This window comes from Rhincodon typus, chromosome 27 (genome assembly GCF_021869965.1).
Source record: "Rhincodon typus isolate 14 chromosome 27, sRhiTyp1.1, whole genome shotgun sequence".
Lineage (NCBI taxonomy): Eukaryota > Metazoa > Chordata > Chondrichthyes > Orectolobiformes > Rhincodontidae > Rhincodon > Rhincodon typus.
Window position 1 is genome coordinate 30,069,820 of NC_063358.1, and position 22,253 is coordinate 30,092,072.

Consider the following 22,253-nt stretch of genomic DNA (forward strand, 5'->3'; position numbering starts at 1 on the left):
CAAAAGAGACTAGGACCAGTCATTGTGAAGATTCATAGAATAGAATCCCGACAGTGCGGAAACAGGCCATTTGCGACCAAAAGTCCACACCGCCTCTCTGAAGAGCATCCCACCCAGACCCATTCCCCCAATTTCCCATGTCTAACCCACCTAACCTAAACATCCCTGGGCACTATGGGCAATTTATCACAGCCAATCCACCTACCTTGCACATCTTTTGACTGTGGGAGGAAACCGGAGCATCTGGAGGAAACCCACGCTGACGCAGGGAGAATGTGCAAACTCCACACAGACAGCCGCCCAAGGCTGGAATCAAACCCAGGTCCCTGGCGCTATGAGATAGCAGTGATAACCACTGAGCCACCGTGCCGCCCTAACCTAAGATGTGAAGTCATATTTCCTATCTTTACACCTGCATAAGTTTCACATATTGAAAATGAAGGACTTGCCTACAATTGCCCAATATTGAAACAATTACCCCAGACATGGGAATGTACAAATCAGCCAAATTTTGAACAACTGCTTTGACAAAACACTGGAGATAGATTTGGAACAGCAGAACTGGAGGATGTGTTCACTCCTTGTTCTTGCTCCAGAAGGACAATGCAACTGCTGATAATACAATTGGAGAAATGTCTGAACACTAAGAACTCAAATCACATCTGCAATACTCACAGCCGATACCAACCGAGGTCCCCACTAACTGACCACGGACTCATATACCCCAAGGATTTTAAATCATATATTCCCTTTTCTTCCGTCTTGTACTGGAGATGACCATCTTTTAAAGCTTTGTACTTTTATTCTTGTGAGAGAATGGATCTTAGAAGGCTTTGAGCAATGTGGACTATGGTGAGACGTGTAGCAGCAATGAGATAGATGTCCAGAAGGGCACATCTAGAGGTGAAGTTTATCTTGCTCCAACTTTTATGTTTTTCACAAGCAATGTGGCAAGATTCTCGCTAGGTAGCAGTGAGATGCCAATTGATGGGGACTAGCACTTGTTAAATGCTTTGTTAATATCACAACTTACCACATTAATATTCAGTTTTCCACCTTACAACTTGCCAAGTGAGCTAGCTGTTGGAAAAACTTGACAAGGAAACTAGAACTGGTATCTAACAGATTCAGCTTGCCGCTTGTTCCAAATGACTCATATGTCATCTGTGACTAAACAGCAGCTAGGACATGGTCAATGGGCACCGGCTGCATGCACTCCTCCTCCAGTGACAGTGGTATCCAGCATGTGTCACCCCATCACAAACATTCTGGCACTTCTACTGTTCACTGGCAGTACAATCTGAAAGCACAGACTCACATTGCAAGGTGTTCCAGTAACTAGATTGAAAGGCTGCAGTTTTGCACACGGGGACAGGCACTCAACTTGCAGACTCGAACAGATGGATAGACCTCTAAGATGGTCTCAGCAAAGTCCAACTGCGGTGAGACTTACTTATTTTTGTAATCCAATCCTTTTGCAATAATAGTCAACTAGTTGTTTTCTTAATTATTTTCCATTACTACGTGCTAATATTTTATGTTCCTTGGGCAAGTACATCCAGGCCTGTCAGAACTTCCAACTGGTAAAAGTTTCATGCCTTTTAAAAGATATTCTGTTTCTCTATTCTTCTCACGGAAATGAATAGATCATACCTCCTGATATCGTATTTTGTTTGCCACCTTGATTCTGTGTGACTTAACTTGTCTGTATCTGTTTGCACCCTCTTCACAGCTTACATTCCTCTTTGGCTTTGCATTATCATATGACAATTTTGGTACAGACTTTACCAAGAACATTACTTGTGGTCAGGTTGAGAATGCAGCTATGCATGACTATGAAAGCTCACCAGCGGCAGGAACCTTGCCTTGAAAAAAAACTTTAAAAGGTCGGTGTACTTAAATTCAGTAGTCCGACTGGTATCAAAACAAATCTAGAGAGCCGTCTCACATAATACTCAATGCCGCTGCCAGTAACTGCACATATATTACTGGTCCCCAATCAACCATCCGGACCATCATTTTGGACTCAGTAACAGTCAGATCTTCAATCTGATCACACGCAATTTGCTCTAATGACTGCAATCTTCCTTGTTGGACATGATGATGATTAAGATAATGTACCTTTTGTGGAGGATGACACACAAGGTACACAGATTGTTCTCAACTTATTTCAGTCGTGTTGTGGTAAATCTCAAAGTAACAGATGTGAAAAATGCTAGCTAGTGGAGTTCCAGCATTCAGATAACTGTATACATGAAGCCTTGCTTTCATTTGTGATATTATTTAATAGTTTTATAGATTAGATTGTGCACATTTTACACTGTATCCTATTGTATCAGGAAACACAAGAAAGTAGGTTAACTAGATGCTCAATTTACCTCTGAATTTTACTAGTCTGCTGTCGTGGCAGTGGTAATTATGGATCAATTATAAATGAATTAATTTACTGTTTGTTATTAAGAAGTGGTGATGAAAACTAATGGAGTTTTTCTCCCACTTTACCACAGAGAAACATCAGTCATGCCTGCAGTGAGATTATACCATGTTATTACATTGCAGTGACCTGATATCACATCATTTGATTTGTACTTGCCATTCAGTCACTCCCACTGTACTGAGACCTTAACAATCACTCTCACTGCACAGACATTGCACTGGTCCCTCACACTGTGCTGATACTACATGTGTCATTTGCAATGCACCAGGTTGTTGAAACCACAAGGATACAATATTTTGCACAGGGCTTGTTATAGCTCTGCAATACAGTGGGTTCTGCTATAATGCGTGTTTCTCCATCATGAATTGGCTTTAGCGTGATTGAAGAATTTAAACTACTATTGGCAGAATGCGAACTTTCCTTGCCAGTATTGGCTATAACGCGATTCTGGCCCCATTAGTTTAAATGACACAACTATTGTGCGCTTTTCTTATAACGTAAGATCACACGAGAGCAGAACTATTGGCGTTATATCAGAACCGACTGTAGTTGCTATCTTTTGCCACTTTATACATTTCAATTAATGAAACAGAGTATACTATCGTACTGCTAGAGTTATGTTGTTTGTCAGTGATTTGAAAATACCTGTATGGGAGCCAGAGAGTGAGCTGAGGAGTCGCGAGTGTTGAGTTGGGCCATCATGCACTTCCATCACATCATTCAGTGCCGTTTGAAAGTATGTAAACTGGCCAAATACCACTACAGAGGGAAAAGAAATCATGCTAATTAATCAAATTTACAAGATTAACATTCAAAATTAATTAGCACAGTTCTATTTCATGGCCTGTGACATTTGCAAGCATCAGTATCAGTTTACAATCAAACTACTTTAGAACAAGGCACACCAACAAAATGCAAAACAAAAAGTCTAAACTGATTCTATTAACAATTTTCTAATAACTTCTATATTTGTGCAAGGATTAAGGAAAGAAGAAAGTGGCTAGTTCAAGTGATGCAAATAATATAGGTTAATGCATGACTCAGAGTGCTACTGATGAGTCTTTTATGAACCCAAAGCTAATTTAACAATTAAATGAGGGGATAAGAGGAAATGTAAATGGCTGCTTAATAACAGACAAGAACAGAAACACTGTATTGAAAATGCATCCTGTCAGCAGGTCATCTTTATAGAATATGGAAGAGGAGCCTTGCAATGGAAATGTACTTTTACATCGTTAATGAGGAATCAATTAACTCAGGCAAGGTTATATCAATGAGAATGGTCCATACCATAGTTCTTTGGCACAATAATGGAATATAAACATGTCTGTCCACCAGTGTAGTTCTTTGGGTAGTTTGGAGACAAAATGACACCTTCTGATACAGAGTATTGACCTCCACACGGTGCTGGAAAATAAAGTGGAAAACCCATTACAAAAATGTCAAGAAATGTAACATTTAAAGCCTCTCTGCTCCTATGATGCTGCTTGGCCTGCTGTGTTCATCCAGCCCTGCACCTTGTTGTCTCAGATTCTCCAGCATCTGCAGTTCCTACTATCTCTAACATTTATACTGTCTGATGTGGGGTAATGGATCTTCTCTTTGACTGACAGAGATTATAAATTCATAACTCATTATTCTAGTATTCATAACAATTGACCCAAAATGTGGTAGTCCGTGGAAATTCATTCCATCAAATTGCAATGGATCTAAAAGGAGAACAGTTGCCTATAACTCCTACATCAAAGGCATGCGATAACCCCAGGCTGCCCAACTTCAGAGGAACTGCTACTGTTCTGCAGCTCAAGAAACAATGTCACCAACCTTTCTGAGGATGAAAACTCCTTGATATTATCACCACAGCCTTTTCCATCACTCGAGGTATATTTCTCTTCCTTAGGTTTCAGCAAAACTCAGCAATGCTTGAAAAGTTGATGAACGGTTTCAATGCACACAGTAATTAATTTGGATAAGAATGTATAAATTTGAGCTCAAGTTTTTTTAAATGAAATACACTAGTTAAAACTCAACTCCCAATTGGCAGTGTTCACTGATCCCTGCAACCTTTCCCTAATGACTTGACAAATATTTGAAATTTCTCAGATGAAATGATACATGTCCAATGACCCCAAAGCTTTTAAAAGGAGAGCTTCATATCTACATTGCCGAGGCCAGGCACCAACTCTCCAGCACCTCTTCCTACCGCCCCCTTGATCATGACCCAACCCCCGAGCACCAAACCATCATCTCCCAAACCATCCACAACCTCATCACCTCAGGTGACCTCCCACCCACGGCCTCCAACCTCATCGTTCCCCAACCCCGCACCGCCCGCTTCTATCTCCTTCCCAAAATCCACAAACCTGACTGCCCTGGTCGACCCATTGTCTCCGCCTGCTCCTGCCCCACCTAACTTACCTCCAACTATCTGGACTCCATTTTCTCCCCCTTGGTCCAGGAACTCCCTACCTACGTCCGTGACACCACCCACGCCCTCCACCTCCTCCAGAACTTCCAATTCCCCGGTCCCCAACACCTCATCTTTACCATGGATGTCCAGTCCCTATCCACCTGCATTCCCCATGCAGATGGCCTAAAGGCCCTCCGCTTCTTCCTGTCCTGCAGGCCCAACCAGTCCCCCTCCACTGACACCCTCATCCGCTTAGCCGAACTTGTCCTCACCCTCAACAACTTCTCTTTCAATTCCTCCCACTTCCTACAAACAAAGGGGGTGGCCATGGGTACCCGCATGGGCCGAAGCTATGCCTGCCTCTTTGTAGGTTATGTGGAACAATCCCTCTTCCGTACCTACACTGGCCCTAAACACCACCTCTTCCTCCGTTACATTGATGACTGTATCGGCGCTGCCTCGTGCTCCCACGAGGAGCTCGAATAGTTCATCCACTTCACTAACACCTTCCACCCCAACCTTAAGTTCACCTGGACCATCTCTAACACCTCTCTCCCCTTCCTGGACCTCTCTGTCTCCATCTCGGGCAACCACCTAGAAACCGATATCCATTTCAAGCCCACCGACTCCCACAGCTACCGAGAATACACCTCCTCCCACCCACCTTCCTGCAAAAATGCCATCCCCTATTCCCAATTCCTTCGCCTCTGCCACATCTGCTCCCAGGATGAGGCATTCCACTCCCGTACATCTCAGTTGTCCTCGTTTTTCAAGGACCGCAACTTCCCCCCTCAGTGGTCGAGAACGCCTTCGACTGTGTCTCCCGCATTTCCCGCAACTCATCCCTCACACCCCGTCCCCTCAATAACAATCAAAAAAGAATCCCCCTCGTCCTCACGTACCACCCCACCAACCTCCAGATCCAACGCATCATCCTCCGACATTTTCGCCATCTGCAATCCGACCCCACCACCAAAGACATTTTTCCCTCCCCACCCTTATCTGCTTTCTGGAGGGACCACTCTCTCCGTGACTCCCTTGTCCGCTCCACACTCCCCTCCAGCTCCACCACACCCAGCACTTTTCCCTGCAACCCGCAGGAAGTGCTACACCTGCCCCCACAACTCCTCCCTCACCCCCATCCCAGGCCCCAAGAAAACTTTCCACATCAAGCAGATGTTCACCTGCACATCTGCTAATGTGGTATACTGCATCCGCTGTACCCATTGTGGCCTCCTCTACATCGGGGAAACCAAGCGGAGGCTTGGAGACCGCTTTGCAGAACACCTACACTCGGTTTGCAATAAACAACTGCACCTCCCAGTCGCGAACCATTTCAACTCCCCCTCCCATTCCTCAGACGACATGTCCATCCTGGGCCTCCTGCAGTGCCACAACGATGCCACCTGAAGGTTGCAGGAACAGCAAGTCATATTCCGCTTGGGAACCCTGCAGCCCAATGGTATCAATGTGGATTTCACAAGCTTCAAAATCTCCCCTCCCTCTACCGCATCCCAAAACCAGCCCAGCTCGTCCCCGCCTTCCTAACCTGTTCTTCCTCCCACCTATCCCCTCCTTCCACCTCAAGCCGCACCCCCATCTCCTCCCTACTAACCTCATCCCGCCCCCTTGACCTGTCCGTCCTCCCTGGACTGACCTATCTCCTCCCTACCTCCCCACCTACACTCACCTTTACCGGCTCCATCCCCGCCTCTTTGACGTGTCTGTTTCCTCTCCACCCAATTTCTCCTCTATCCATCTTCAAACCGCCTCTGCCCTCTCCCTATTTATTTCAGAACCCCCTTCCCCTCCCTAGGTCTAGGCCTGAAACGTCAGCCTTCCTGCTCCTATGATGCTGCTTGGCCTGCTGTGTTCATCCAGCCCTGCACCTTGTTATCTTAGAAAATTGACTCTCTTGTTTAAATTCCACTCTTCTACTGAATAGCAATTGCTTGTCATTTGGTGTGGCACAGTGGTTAGCACTGCTTATTAATAGCACCAGGACTGGGTTCGATTCCAGTGTTGACTGACTGTGTGGAGTTTGCATGTTCTCTCTGTGTCCTCCATGTGCTCCAGTTTCCTCCCAAAGTTCAAAGATATGCAGGTTAGGTGGATTGTCCTTGCTAAATTGTGCACATAATATCCAGGGATATGCAAGATGGGTGGATTAGACACTGTAAATGTGGGTTACAGGGATGGGGTGGTTCTGGGTGGGATGTTCTTCGGAAGGTCAATGCTGACTCAATGGGTCGAAAGACTACTTTCTGCACTGTAGGGATTCTATGATCATGCAATATATCAAATGGAGAAAGCTTACACTGTAACCCCAGATAAGAGGCTATTGCTGGTCATACCAAGCATCTGTTTAGAATAATTAGCTCTCATTATCATAAACAGAGGTGCTGCATTAGGTATTCAGGAACAGAATCATGTTAAAATAAATGACAATCATGAAGGAAATAATGACACTAAGAAGAGACAAACTCCCAGGACTGAATGTTTCCATCCCAGGGTTTAAAGAAAGTTGGGGAGAAAATTGCAGATCGCTTAACACTAGTCTTTGAAAGTTCTTTCAAGCCGGGACCAGCTCTTTGAGAACTGAGAAACTGTACAAGTCAGTCTATTGTTGAAGAAAGTGCAAACTGGGGAATGATAAACCAGTTAGCCTGACATCTGCTGTCAGGGAGGTACTGGAGTCCATGATTAAGAATAGGGTGACTGATAATCTTGAAAATTTTCAGCTGATTAGAGAGTGCCAGCTTCAATTTGTAAAGAGTCGGTACTACCTGATGAGCCTGATTGGATTTTTTGAAGAAGCAGCTGAAATAATGGATATAGATTTTATTCATATAGCCTTCCAGAAGGCCTAAGATGAAGTCCCTTGTAAGAGACAGTTTGATGAAGTTGAAACTCATGGAATACGATGCAAAGTACTGTCCTGGAGAGGAAAATGGTCAAGTAGCAGAGGGCATTCAACATAATGCACAGGCTCTCAAACTGTTTGCATGTCATGAGTGGTATCCCACAAAGATATGTACTGAAGTTTCAATTATTCACCATATGTATTAATAAGAGTAATAGATGATGGGATATCCATAACCAAGTTTGCTGATGCCACAAAGATAAAGTTGTGGATGAAGCACAAAATTATAAGCAGACATTAATACATTGTCAATGGGTAAATCTGTGGCAAATAGATTTCAACGTACTTTAATGTGAGGCCATCCACTTGGGGCTTAAAAAGAGGATAACAGGGTTTGTCGAAATGATGCAAAGTTAGAAGGAGCAGAGGTCCAGAGGCTTGGAGTCTCTGCACACAGATGATAAAAAACTTTGAAAAGATACAGAAAATAATCAAAATATCTAATGGAATGTTGCTTTTCCTTTCTAGAGGATGAAAATACAAGGGGTTAGAGGTTATGCTTGAGCAATTCAATACCCTGTTTCAGAGCAGTGCAAGACCACACAGCACTGAGAGGTTTTCTGATCTCTATACCTATATTGGCCTTGAAGGAATGCAGTATAGGTTTACCTGAATAATGCATAGAATCAGGGGTTCTATGAGAGAAATTACAAAAACTAGGGGCAGCACAGTGGCTCAGTGGTTAGCACTGCTGCTTCACTGTGCCAGGGACCTGGGTTCGATTCCACCCTCGGGTAACTGTCTGTGTGGCGTTTGGACATTCTCCCCGTGTCTGTGTGGGTTTCCTCCCACAGTCCAAGGATGTGCAGGCTAGGTGGATTGACCATGCTAAATTGCCCATTATGGTCAAGGATGTGTAGATTGGATGGGTCTGGGTGGGATGTTCTGAGGGTTGGTGTGGACTTGTTGGGCCGAAGGGCCTGTTTCCACACTGTAGGGATTCTATTCTATGAGTTATTTAATTCCATTATTAGAATTGCTGCAATGAGGTTAAGAAGTGATTTGATTGAGGTTTTCAAGATACTATGAACACATGGAGAGAAACTGTCTTGCAAGTCAAGAAACCAGAACAATGAGGCTTCTTCTAAAAATTAGAGCAAATCTTTCAGATAAGGAAACATTTCTACACATGAAAGATCATATAAATGTGAAACTCTTCTCTGCAAATGGCAATTAACACAAACTAGATCCACAATGAATTTAAACATGAGGTTTATATATTAAGGGATACGAGACCAAGCACATATATGAAATTAGATCGGATATCAGCCATGATCTCAGTAAACATGCTGGATAGATTAAGAGAGCTCCCCTTGTTCCCATGGATTAGTGTGTGCTCACTTTGAAATGCGTCAGCACAAATGTTCAAAGTGCGGACAGAACAATGGCATTAGTAAATATTGAAACATTATTTCTGGTTCCAAATGTTCACTAAGTGCCAAAATTAATTATAAATTCATTGTGCTATTTGTCAGGAACCCAGGTTTAAAAGGACAATAACGTTTCTGAACTAATAAATGTAACAAAAATACCTGATCATATCTTTCAAATATTATATTCAGGTGGAATGAACAGATTAAAATTTAGATCATGAAAGCAATTCAATTATGATGGTGCATTGCAAACAAGTTGATGCTCAAAATAAGTGCAAAATGACAGGCTAAAATTAATAGAAAGTAATTTTCATTTATATTTTCATGCCATTTATATTCACAACTCAGGAACTTCTCAATATAATAGCCTATCCTTCGGGGGGGCGGGGGGGGGGGGGGGGGGTGTCATGAAGTGTGCCAGGGGATATTCTTCCCTAACTAACGGAGCATTTTGCAGCATCTTATGAAATCCAAGCTAAAAATATTGAATTAATAAATGCCCTATTCCTCATGACTGGGTAACTCAGCTTTCATGGAAAAAAAAATGACAAAAAGCACAGAACAAATGTTAGGCACTTTAGCCAATAAAAGAGCAGAAAAAAGGCCAATCATTCAAATCTAACAGAAAAAAAATTTCAAAATGAAAAATGAAAATCTGAGGAAAATCGAACATTAGGGGGTTGGAGTAAGAGAGATGATGAATGACAATAATGTTTCCCAATAATCCTAGTTTGCAAAGTGGGGTTAGGGGAAGTACTTCAACTGTAGTCTTAAAAACCTGACAGAAGTAACCTGAAGAAATAACACATTGCCGGAATGTGAAGGGCATCATTAGAAATCTCAGAAAATATTGTAGCCACTGATAACAGTTTAATAAAAAAATGCCGTGAATGGTATGACTGATTGGTTTTCTGGTAGCTAGTGTCTGAACTTTCATAATTATTTTCTATGTAAGATAGTGGTAATGGATGCAACTACGCAGTCATCGATCCTTGCTCATGGGTATTTTTCTCAGGCCTACAATAGGGTTCCACCCAATCAATATTGGTCACCAACAGAGAATGGCTACTTGATCTTTTTGAATAATCTTTGAATGCATCACACACTTCTGAGCCAGGAGGCACAATTACTGAATGTTACTGACCTGTTCTCGTGTGTAGTTTTAACCTGGGAAACAGATGCACACAAGGTAAACAAGTAATTCTTGCATTCACAACATCAGTGGGAATGTGGCCTAGCAGATTAGCCATCCATTTTAGAACTATCTAGTTTTGCTGGCACAGAATGGAAACTTGGCAAGTTGGATAACAAATGCAAATGATATATTACATAAAATTACTGATTCTTGGTTATTAGTTATTGTGGAGATTTGACAGCAGCTAAAGACAGATCAAGCAGGATGCAGGACCGTATGAACAAATAATACGGATCTTTTATCAATCAATTGCTCCATGCTTTTTTCTTTTTCGTACAGCTCCATCTATTAGCGTTGTTTGGTATGGCAGCTATAAGTGAACAATGTACACAAACTGCATTTCAAAATATTACAACATGTCAATTTACCACGCATGTGGTGAAGGCAAAAGAAAAACATCCAAGATCTCTCTTGTGATTGAAACCTCATTACCAACCATGCTATTCAAAGAATTAATAAGGACATATTAATTGTGAGAAAAAATAGAGATTAAAGGAAACATTGCTGCTTTGATGAACCTTCAAAAGATCCATCCACAGCAAAATTCATAAACAGTAAGGCTGCCTAGGTACCTTGGTATTGAATGGTATATACCACGTTGGCCTTTGCAAAACCAGAAAGGAAATGTATTTTGAAATGGAATGGACAGGATGGAACAAGACTATTATAAAAATTACCTTTCCGTATAGCAAGGAAATAGTAGTTGCTGCCAAGTAAATTGCACTTTGGTACAACTTGAACTTTTCTACATGTTGGTGCAGTTACCTGAACAGGACGGAACAGGCTTGTTCCAGGAAGGTTTTCCATCTGCTCCCATGATGCAAGTCAGAGTTGAATAGCCAACGATTTCATAGCCACTGTCACAGTAAAAAGTCACTGTGGATCCAAGCTTGAGGTGTGTCCCCACCCTTGTCCCATTCTTGATGGTTCCAGGATCAAAGCAAGATTCTCTGGGGTTCTCTTTAACAACAAAAAAGTAAAATTGTTAATTCATGCGCTGTTTACTTACTGGCAACAGTTAATTGCATTAAGTTTTGTTGATGACAAACTCTGCAAAGCCCATGTTGACTTTAGCTGTATTGTTAAAAGCAATTTGTTAGATTACAGCATTAACAACTAAAACTAAACAGGTCCATCTAACAACACATTTCCAGGACATTCTGAGCTTCAAGGCAGTGGTGCTAACACAATTTTCTTGCATGTTTCTCAGTCTGATGGTAGCAGCCAATTGGTTTGGGGAGATGGCAGAAGATTCAGAGCAAATAATACAAAGACACATACTTCTGTGGCACTTCCACAATTTCGGGGTGCACAGAAGCACTCACTAGGCAAGAAAATACTCTTTAGAATAGTACCCACATCTATAAATACATTCATACACTGGTAAGCCTCATCATCAGCAGATCAAACTCAAATGCTCTTTCCAATTACAATGTTTTCCATGGCCTCACCTCCTTCTGCTCCAGCATCTCTGAATCTCCAGATCTGCCTTCAGCCCTCCTTCTCTGAGTGCCTGAGTATCCTCTTTGGTGTGCAACCAATTTGAAGAATGTCTAACCGTTTAAGACCTACTGTCTGGAAGACCTTGTTGTAATCATCTGTCTGGCTATTTCCTCAATAGGACATTTTACAAAGGTCTGTGCTGTCAATGGCCCATTCTCATGATCTTCGCGTCTGCCAGAGGAACAGTCATAGAAAGTAAGCACCACAGAGCTGTTGACTGATCAGGGTAAAAATTCCGAGACAGCAAAGCTAGCACTATCAGATCATCTGAGTGCAAGCTCCACGAGTGCAGATATAGTCATGTTCATTGTGTATGTCCTATGCATGGTCAGAAAGATTGGCACAGGATGAAGAACAGGATATGAGTGACCAGGAGGATACGTGGGAGGTCGAATCAACAGTGGGTAGTTTCCCTTCAGTCATGGAGCTGGGTGCAGGGCAGCAGAAGTGATAAGCTAAGAGAGTCAACTGTGAGACATGTACTCACATGTCAGACTTCTGAGTATTACTGAAACAAAACAGATCTGCTATCAAAGCTTTTCCTTTCGCACTCATCAGGACAGATGCAAGATGAAAATATTTCAAAGAGAACAACAATTTATAAGAAACATGTTGATAATTAGTTGAATCGTAGATTCTGATTGGTCCAAGCAGGATACAATGCACCCCATGCTTTTGTTACATCAAAAAAGCACAATACCTGTACAAAGGTTAGCAAGAACTGCAGATGCTGGAGTCAGGGATAATGCAGTGTGGAGCTGGAGGAACACAGCAGGTCAGGCCGCATCAGAGGAACAAGCAAGTTTATGTTTCAGGTCAAACCCTTCTTCAGAAATGGGGAGGGGGAAGGGAGCTCAGAAATAAATAGAGAGAGGAGGGGTGGGGCTGTGGCTGGGGAAGGTAGGTGGGATGGTGATAGGTGAGTGCAGGTAGGCAGTCGTGGGGATTGGTCAGTGAGGTGGGAAGAGCAGATAGGTGGGAGAGAAGATGGACAGGTTGTGCCAGGTCAAGGAGGCGGGGATGAGAGGGAGAGTTGGTCATGGGATGAGGCCGGGGGTGGGGAGATTTTGAAACTGGTAAAGTCCACATTGAGACCATTGGGTTGTAGGCTCCTGATGCGGAATACAAGGTGCTGCTTCTCCAGTTTGTGGGTGGCGTCATTGTGACACTGGAGGAGGCCCAGGATGGACATGACACCCAGGGAGTGGGAGGGGGAGTTAAAATGGTTCGCGACCGGAAGGTATTGTTGTTTGTCGCAACGGAGTGCAGATGCTCTACAAAATGGTCTCTGAGCCTCTGCTTGGTCTCACCGATGTAGATGTACAAGTTCCTTTTGCCTGCAGAAGGCTGGGCTTTGAATAGCTGTAGCTTGGGGCAAACATTTGTGAGCCACATTGTGAGCCTGAATGATAATTTATGTTTCCTGTTATTGTAATTTGTGGCACACTCGGGATTGTTCGGTAAGTCCTACAAAATAACATATTCATATTGGATACGTAGTTTAGTAACTATGGGCATGCTGAGTACAAGCAATACTCCACCAGTTGGAAAGAGGCAAAAGCACATGCTGTTTGACGCAAGCTGACAACAAAAACAGAAATTGCTGGAAAAGCTCAGCAGGTCCGGCAGCATCTGTGAAGAGAAATCAGAGTTAACGCTTTGGATCTGGTGACCCTTCGTCAGAACTGAAAACACCAGTCATTGAGATGTATGGCCTATGCACATGGCATCACACTGGCACTGAAACTCATATATCATGTTGCATATTTGGGTGGTATTTTGGCTGGATGGCAACATCCTGTTCATAGAGAAGCCCTTCTTGTAGTCACATGGTGCACATGAAGTGACTTGCTTTGAACGGAATCTCACATTCGAGGTGGTGGTGGGGTGGGGGGGAGGTGCCTCACTACCATTTTCCCCGCATGTCATGTCTACATGAATTGTTTGTATTGGTCAATGTCACAAATAGGCAGCAGTGACCTGCAAGATGCTGTGGTGTGCTGCTGCTGCTTCAGAGACTCCACCAATGCCAGTTCCTGATCATTGGCAGGAGCCAGGGGTGAGGATATTCAAGGACACAATGACTTCACTTGCTGGCTGGCAAAGGGCAATGGTGAACAATGTTGCATGTTGACCATTCTTCCAGTTCAAGGACACAAACTTAGTTAACCAATCATCTGGGCTCATGCAGTTTCCGGCAGCAATGGTGTTCTTACACATCCAGGTAGTTCCTTCCTCGGTGGGTGTTGCAGGTATGATCTCCATTCCACTTCTGGTCCTCACTCCTCTCTTTTGCCCTTCTCATGACCTGGCACCACCCTTACAAGTGAGGATGTAAATCCTCATTGCTACTTGACCCAATCTCTGAAAACCTTAATGCCCATTGCAGCAGTCACCTTATTTAAACTTAGCTTCAGTCAGAACAATTTGTGACATCCTCTTTCCCCTATGGCCCCAAACCTCTGCACCCATTGAGTATGAGCAGTTCTCTCATGTGGCCTTCTTTGCTCACCCAATGGTACCTATGCACAAATGGCTGAGTGCCTCTCGCTGGTCTGCTGCCTTTTATTGAACAAAGCTCACTGCTGTGCTGCCACCTCCCCGTATCTGGACTGTTCATGTTCCATTGTGCAAATCTTGAGCAAATATTGTGCGCTCCCACAAGAATTCCAAACTGGCTTTTGAGGAGCTGACAACAAACTCATTAATAAGATCAACCACTTATTCAAATCAGGGAGTTTGCTGGATCTGGTCTCCCCCTGTCTTGGGTTAAATGACTGACGGCAGCAATAATGACCTTAAATTGATAGACTGGCAATAATTCTCATCATCGCCCAGCCATGTACTCATTCCATTGGGGGTGGGGAGGCCTATAATTCTGCCGTTATTCAAATGTAATTGGTGTTGTCAGTGAAGGAGCCAAAAACTGAATAGAGGAGTTACAGACCACGTGACAGCTGAAATATTATCGGGGAATATTGCCATTAATATTTGAATTCTTTCTTTAATCATTAAAATTCTGACAGACAATTTACAATGGTCATATCACTCATACGTACTTTTTTCTGGAGAAAAGGTTTTTTAAAATGAAAAATCATTAGTAAGTGAAAAGTAGAAAGGATTATTGAAGTCAGTCTCAGCTTTTATTAAAGGTGGATCAATAAAAAGAATCATAGCAACTAGATTATTTCCTTTGTACCACGTCCGATGTTGAAAATCTTTAAAACAGAATCTAGTGACAAAATTCATTCAACAAAACCATTTGGTTTTTATACTTTTGGTCTGAATTTTCCAGAGTTGGTAATGCAGAGTGAGGAAAATGTCACATTTCACAGGTCTACCAGAGAGAGGTGCTCAATTGTCTAATTTTTATTTATAGCAACTGGGGTCAGCCAATCATCCCAGTAAAGTGGATGGAACTGGATGCTGAGAAAAAAAGGCTCAACAGGGATCCAGCACTTCATTGCCTAATCAAAGCACTCATGAGTCGAATGCCTGTACTAATCAGGTAAAGGCACAGGCTGTTAAATTTCTTAGTGGGCACTCATTTCATATCTGGAAAATGGGAGCATCAATATTGAACTCAGAACTCTAGGGGTGAGGAATACAAACCCACAGAGACTATGTACTATGATGCTAGAGATAAGGAGCATTTACCTTCAGGAGAGAGTCATTTTCTTCATGTATTTTAAAGAGACAATTGAAACTTAATGGCTAAGCTGTGAAAAATTCTTGAGGTGTACCACAGTCGAAATCTTATTATTGTGTTTCATGGTTCCTTCAGTCCAAATCGTATCGGTAAATACAATATTAACAGGGCATTTCCATGATTCCGAAATTACAGCAAAGGCACAGAGGTACTTGACATGAAGGAGGGGCTTTACTTTTTTTAAAATTTGTGCAAAACTGCTCTCCAGTAAATTCATTTCCATGGTTGTTAATTGCAAGCAAGTATTGCATTCAAGCAAAACTGTTTACAGATGCTGACACAAGAACAGTTCAGGTTATATTCAGACATAAATAAACATTATCTGTTTACTTATGGAAATAACTATGACCTCACACCCACGGCCTCCAACCTCATCGTTCCCCAAGCCTGCAACGCCCGCTTCTATCTCCTTCCCAAAATCCACAAACCTGACTGCCCTGGTCGATCCATTGTCTTCACCTGCTCCTGCCCCACCTAACTTATCTCCAACTATCTGGACTCCATTTTCTCCCCCTTGGTCCAGGAACTCCCTACCTACGTCCGTGACACCACCCACACCCTCCACCTCCTCCAGAACTTCCAATTCCCCGGTCCCCAACACCTCATCTTTACCATGGATGTCCAGTCCCGATACACCTGCATTCCCCATGCAGATGGCCTAAAGGCCATCCACTTCTTCCTGTCCTGCAAGCCCGACCAGTCCCCCTCCACTGACACCCTCATCCGCTTAGCCGAACTCGTCCTCACCCTCAACAACTTCTCTTTCAATTCCTCCCACTTCCTACAGACAAAGGGGGTGGCCATGGGTACCCGCATGGATTTTCTGCCCCGGTCCTTGATCCCAGGTAAAGTCCTCAGCTGTCAACATAAGTGCCTGAGGGGCATGATACAGGCATTTTCCTAAAAAGAGAGGAGGTAGTGGCCTAGTGATATAATCGCCAGACTATTAATTCAGAGATGGTAACATTCTGTGGAAATGGGTTCGAACCCTGCCATGGCAAAAGGTGGAACTTCAATTTAATAAATATTCGGAATTAGGAGTCGAATGATGACTGTGAAATCGTTGCCGATTGTCAGGTAGAAAAAAATCCATCTGGTTCACTCATGTCCTTTCGGGAAGGAAACTGACATCCTTACCTGGTCTGGCCTGCATGTGACTCCAGACCCACAGCAATGTTGTTAACTCTTAACTGCCCGCTGGGCAATTAGGGATGGGAAATAAATGCTGCCTAGCCAGTGATGCCCTCATCCCACAAATGAATAAAAATAAGAAGCAACATAGGCTTCTCTATTTGGTAGGCAGGAATGATTCCATCTGCTTCTCTCCACAGATGATATCCGACCTGCTGAGTAGATACAACATTTTCTGTTTTATTTCAAGTTTTCAGCATTGTCCTTTTGAATTGAAGCTTCTTAACTTAATCTTAAACCAGTGGAACATTAAATAGCAGGTTAAGGCTCAGTTGACTCTGTACTGTTCAACATGCTATTCACTTATCTCCCAAGGGTGAATTATGATACAGGGGTAACTTTCTCAGAATGTGCTATGGATAGAAAAATTGCTTGTTATATGTCTATCTTTGGCTTTATACTGAGATTAAGGCTTGGGAGCAGTATCACAGTATCGAGAGGTTTAAACAAGACTGGATACCAAACAGTTCTGCATCAAGATTGCACTTCTTAAAAAAATGCTGCTATTTAGTTGTCCAAGTGACTGTGGGATGTGAGGATGGTTACTGCAGAGAAGGACAGCATTTGACACGGGCAGCACAGTGGCTCAGTGGTTAGCACATTTGCCTCACAGCACCAGGGATCAGAGTCTAATTCCAGCCTCAGGTGACTGACTGTGTGGAGTTTGCACATTCTCCCTGTGTCTGCATGGGTTTTCTCTGCATGCTCCAGTTTCCTCCCAAAGTCCAAAGACATGCAGGTCAGGTGGATTGGCCAGGCTAAGTTTCCCCACAGTATTAAGGGGTGTGCAGCCCAGGTGGATCAGCCATTTTAAATGTGAGGTTGTGGGGTTGGGGGGGGATTGAGTCTGGGAGGAAGCTCTTCAGCAAGTCGGTACAGACATGATGGGCTGAATGGCCTCCTTCCACACTGTAGGGACTCGATGACACATCATGTCGAGATATTTTCCAATCAATCTACACAGAGATGTTATTATATACCCATGCAGCAAGTGGGACTTGAACCCAGGTCCCCTGGTTCAGAGATTGGGATACTAACATGACAGCTCCCAATACATCAAGTCAATGATGGCTCCCTGAAAAAGCAATTTGCTCAGCTCAACTCTCTGGCCTTCTCCCTGTGGCCATGAATGTCTTCCTTTTCAGATTGTAATCTAATTCCCTCTTAAATTATTCAATTGGATCTGCCTCCACCAAACTCTGAAGACAGTGCATTCAAATCCTAACCTAAAAAACGATGTTTTAATCAAAACTCTCAACATTCTCTTCACCGCAGAACCCCTCCAATCTGCACACCATAAAGTCCTTATCCTGGAAACCATTTTCTTGAGTTGTTTCTTCATACTCCATAATGGCTTCACATCTTTCCTGAAGTGTGGCTCCCAGAACTGGATGCAATACTCTCAAACAGCTACAATTTTAACATAACCGCTTTGTACTTGAACTCTATTAATAAGGACCTATTAATAAAGTCGAGGATGATATATGTTTCATTAGCTGCTCTCTCAACATGCTCTCCCACCTTCAATGAGCTGTGCATGTATACACCCTGGTCCCTCTGGCCCTGCACACCCTCTAGAATCGTCTGGTGAATTCTCTGCAGATAGAAATAGGCCTAAAATCCCGCGTTGCTGACATTTTGTCAATCCAATGAAAGATTATTGATCAGAATTGTTCAATCTGTTTCTCTATGCACACCTGCTGAATACTTCCAGTATTTCATATTTAGAGCTCAGATTTCCCCCATCTGCAGTATTTTGGTTTTGTACAAGGATAAGCATCAAACATTGCAAAGGCAAGGATCTCCCAGAGTTTTGGGCTGGATGCTTCCGTTAAAACTATCATCATGTGGAATGTAAAGACTTCAAAGTCGCCTGTGTACCTCTCACCCCCATACTTGCCCCTTCTTCAACATCTCTCCATTCATCAGCTCCCTTTGTTGCACTCTCTTTCCATCCTGCCTTTACCTAAAGACTTAAAACTGGTGATTCCCTCATTTAAACAAATACCTGCAGCTTATCTGAAGGTATGTTTTGTTTGTGCTTCTTCACTAATGATGATTATGGCATTACCCATTAAACTGAGTTTAGCTCTTCTCTGTTAAAATGAAAATATAACACTGAATGTAAATACATTCTTATACTCTACGACAAATTCCTTAAACCACAAATCATGACTGCATTTCCTGAGAATCCCGAGATCCTCATTACACTGGCATTCACTTGTATGACAGTTAGTCAACATAATGTTAACCGGTTTTATTTCCCTCAGTAGTTCCCTCAGCAACAAGCCCATGTTTATTTAACTTAATACTTTATGTGAATACAATCGAGTTACCTAAATTCAACAAATTATGACTCATTATGCTTCTATGGTTAAAAGAAAGAAAAAAGAAAGACTTGTATTTCTTTCACCCCTTTCATCTCCACAGGACATCCCAGTGCACTTTACAGCCAAGGTTGTACTGTTGAAGTGTTGTCACTATAGTATTGGAGGAAGTGTAGCAATGTAATAATGACTAAATACTTTGGTTTATTTTATGTTGAGGGATAAATATTGATCAGGAATCTTCTTAGCTTCTTCAAAATATTGCCATGGGAGATTTTATAATCGACCTACAGGGAACAAATAAGTTTAGCAAATCCACTGAAAGGCCAAAGTCCTTGATGTGCTGAAGGATCAGTTTAGATCCTTGTACTCAAGTCTCTGAACTGGGACCTGAAATTGCATCTTTCTGACTTGGGGCAACAACATACATATGAACCTACAAATCAGGGGAAGGAGTAAGCAGTACTCAGCAACTGAGCCAACGTGAGCACTTTCATTTATTTGTAGTATTTTCTGAGAGGTCTTAGGATCTTAAGTTCCTAAAACATCATGAGGATTTTTGACACTGTAGGTGTGAAGTGAATAATTTCTCTTAAGGACTAGGGGTCTCTATTTAAAAACTAGGGTTGCCCATTCAAAACAGAGATGAGGCGATTTGTTTTCTTTCAGAGTCATGAGTCTTTGGAATTCTCAATTCCTGAAAAGATAATAGCATCAGAATCTCTGATTATTTTTTAAGGCAGAGATGGATTGATACTTGGGTAAGCAAGCTACCTTAGCAGCAGGAGGCAGAGGATGCTAATTAAAAATTGCTTTTGTGATTGGAAGCTTGAGTCCAGTGGCATAATGTATGGTTTCTACTGGGTCTCTTCTGTTTGTCATGTACATTAATGATCTAGACATGAATGAGGGATCAGTAAGTTCCCAATGCTATGGAAATTGGTGGTGTGATAGCTAATGAGGAGGAAAGCCTGAGACTATAGGAAAATATAGATGTACTGGTCAGGTGGACAGAACAATGGTAAAGTAAATTTAACCATGAAAAAGTGTGAAGTGATTCATTTTGGGAGCTCTAACAAGACAAGGGAGTATATGATGAACGCTAAGATCTTAGGAAGTTCAGAGGATCATAGGGATATGGTGGTACATGCCCACAGATTCTTGAAGGCAATGGGACAGGTGAATTAGGTGGTTAAGAAGGCATGTGTATGTGAAATATTTGTGTTTATTAGTAAATGCTTTGAATATAAGAGCAAAAAAGTAATGATGGATCTGTATAAGGTATTAGATCGGCCAAGCTGGAGTACTGTGTTCCTCACATGAGGAAGGATGTGATGGCACCAGAGAGGAGATTCACACACAGTGTCTTGAAGCTTCAGAAATGGCCAATAGTAACAGGGACACAGCTAAGACTGTTGATCCGCTGGACTGGCAGTGGTGGGCCTTGGTCTACTCTGCTGAGGTCAGAACCATTAATGGCCCTGGTTGCATAAACTCTGTATTCTCAATAAAATTAGCCCATCAATGAGACAGGTAGCAGAGCAACCACTGTCACTGAACGGGTGATCCAGTGTTGCTTGGCTTCTGAGTTTCATTTATTCCTTTCCTCCCCGTTTTCCTGGTCATAACGCAGCCACAGTAGACAAACAGGAGGCTGGAAGAACACAGCAGGCCAGGCAGCATCTGGAGGAAAGTGGCAGTCAACGTTTCGGGTTGGCTGCTCCTTTCCTCCAGATGCTGCCAAGCTTGCTGTGTTCTTCCAGCCTCCTGTTTGTCTATCTTGGATTCCAGCATCTGCAGTTTTTTTTTGTCCATAACACAGCCAATCCCATTCCCCACTCCAGCCCACCACTAACACACTTCCCGGCCAGCTTCTCTGGAAGAATAATGATCTGCACCCACACAGTTCTGCTGTGAACCAGCCAACCAGCTATTCATAGCCTGGAATTTTGCAATATAATCAGAATAACAGACGGCAACAGAACAAAATCAATTTTAACTAAAAATCATCTCAGTTACTTTTTGCTTTTTGTTTAAAAGAAGGATACATGCATGATTGGACACATCAGAACTACATGTGAAAGTTGTGCCCCTGAGGCTTTGGTGAGCAGCATTTTCTTGTTAATTAAAGTCTACAGAATGATCTGCTTGGATGACGATGCGTTACCGGTATACTGAAGAGCAAATCCCATCATGCTGACCGAGGCGTCACTACGAAAGGCCAGAAAAAGGTTGTTGCTGCTGCTCTCGATTTTGTCAGGCACCTGTGAGCCCTGAAAGCTGCCAATCAGAGAACTGAGAGAATCTGGTCCATCATAGATATGAAGGAAATCATAGCCTGGCTCCACACTGAAGCTGAAAGCACAGAAGAGGAACACAATTCAATATCACTTTCCAAAGTAATTCAAGTAAAGTACTTTCAAGTCTGCTTCATGGCCCATGAGCACAGATAATTTTTCCTTTGTGACAGAATAATGTAGGGACTTTGTTTCAATACTATGATATGAGAAAAGTTTTTCTCCTGTTACCATTTGTCTTACTTAATGCTCCACTTTACTGTTGTATAAGGAATTCGATTTTGTTGGGTCAAACATTTTTCTTATTTTTCAAAATAATTCCTCACCCTGTTTATAGTCTCAGTCCTTCCCTCACTCTATCTTTCATTCCAAAGCAATAAATCTCAGGCCTCTATCATCGCTGTTGTAACTAAAGGTGTCTCTTGAAGTGGAGGAGTAAAGAGAATTAGATGTCTAATACATCCTTCCTGAAGAATACATTAACTGTGAGAGCAAAAATCAATGGTCTAATCCCACAAAGATCCATACTCCTGCATGCCACATTGTGACACCGGTCCTGCGCAATTGATGTTCACTGCTAACGTCTGTGAAATTTCCCAAGTGAGAAATGAGGCAATGGGGGCGGGGGGATGATGCATTTTTGACATTCTCTGGGTAAAAGTAGCACAGCAAAACCCCTGAGCTACCTCACAGAGAAAATGAAACAAATACGCTGACGAGAGAAAAACAGGGAAATAGAGGAGGATAGAAGAGAAGAAGCGACACGAAAGGGCAGTAAGGCAGAGAGTCATAAAAAGCTACCAGGACCTCTATCTTTAGTGACAGGGATGTCGGGGCGTCACGGTGGCTGAGTGGTGAGTATTGCTGCCTCACAGAAACAAAGATCCA

At 42.7% G+C, this 22,253-nt stretch overlaps 1 protein-coding gene across 1 annotated transcript in view; it reads right to left on the bottom strand.

Moving 5' to 3' along the window:
* The window catches only part of csmd2 (CUB and Sushi multiple domains 2), a 613,472-nt gene that overhangs the window by 264,048 nt on the left and 327,171 nt on the right, over nucleotides 1-22,253 (bottom strand). Inside the window, exons 23-26 of the mRNA XM_048612954.1 lie at nucleotides 21,236-21,423; nucleotides 11,104-11,298; nucleotides 3,728-3,844; nucleotides 3,083-3,196 (exon numbers count right to left, since the gene is read on the bottom strand). Coding sequence (XP_048468911.1) covers nucleotides 3,083-3,196; nucleotides 3,728-3,844; nucleotides 11,104-11,298; nucleotides 21,236-21,423 — 614 coding nt within the window. The remainder of the gene's footprint in view (nucleotides 1-3,082; nucleotides 3,197-3,727; nucleotides 3,845-11,103; nucleotides 11,299-21,235; nucleotides 21,424-22,253) is intronic.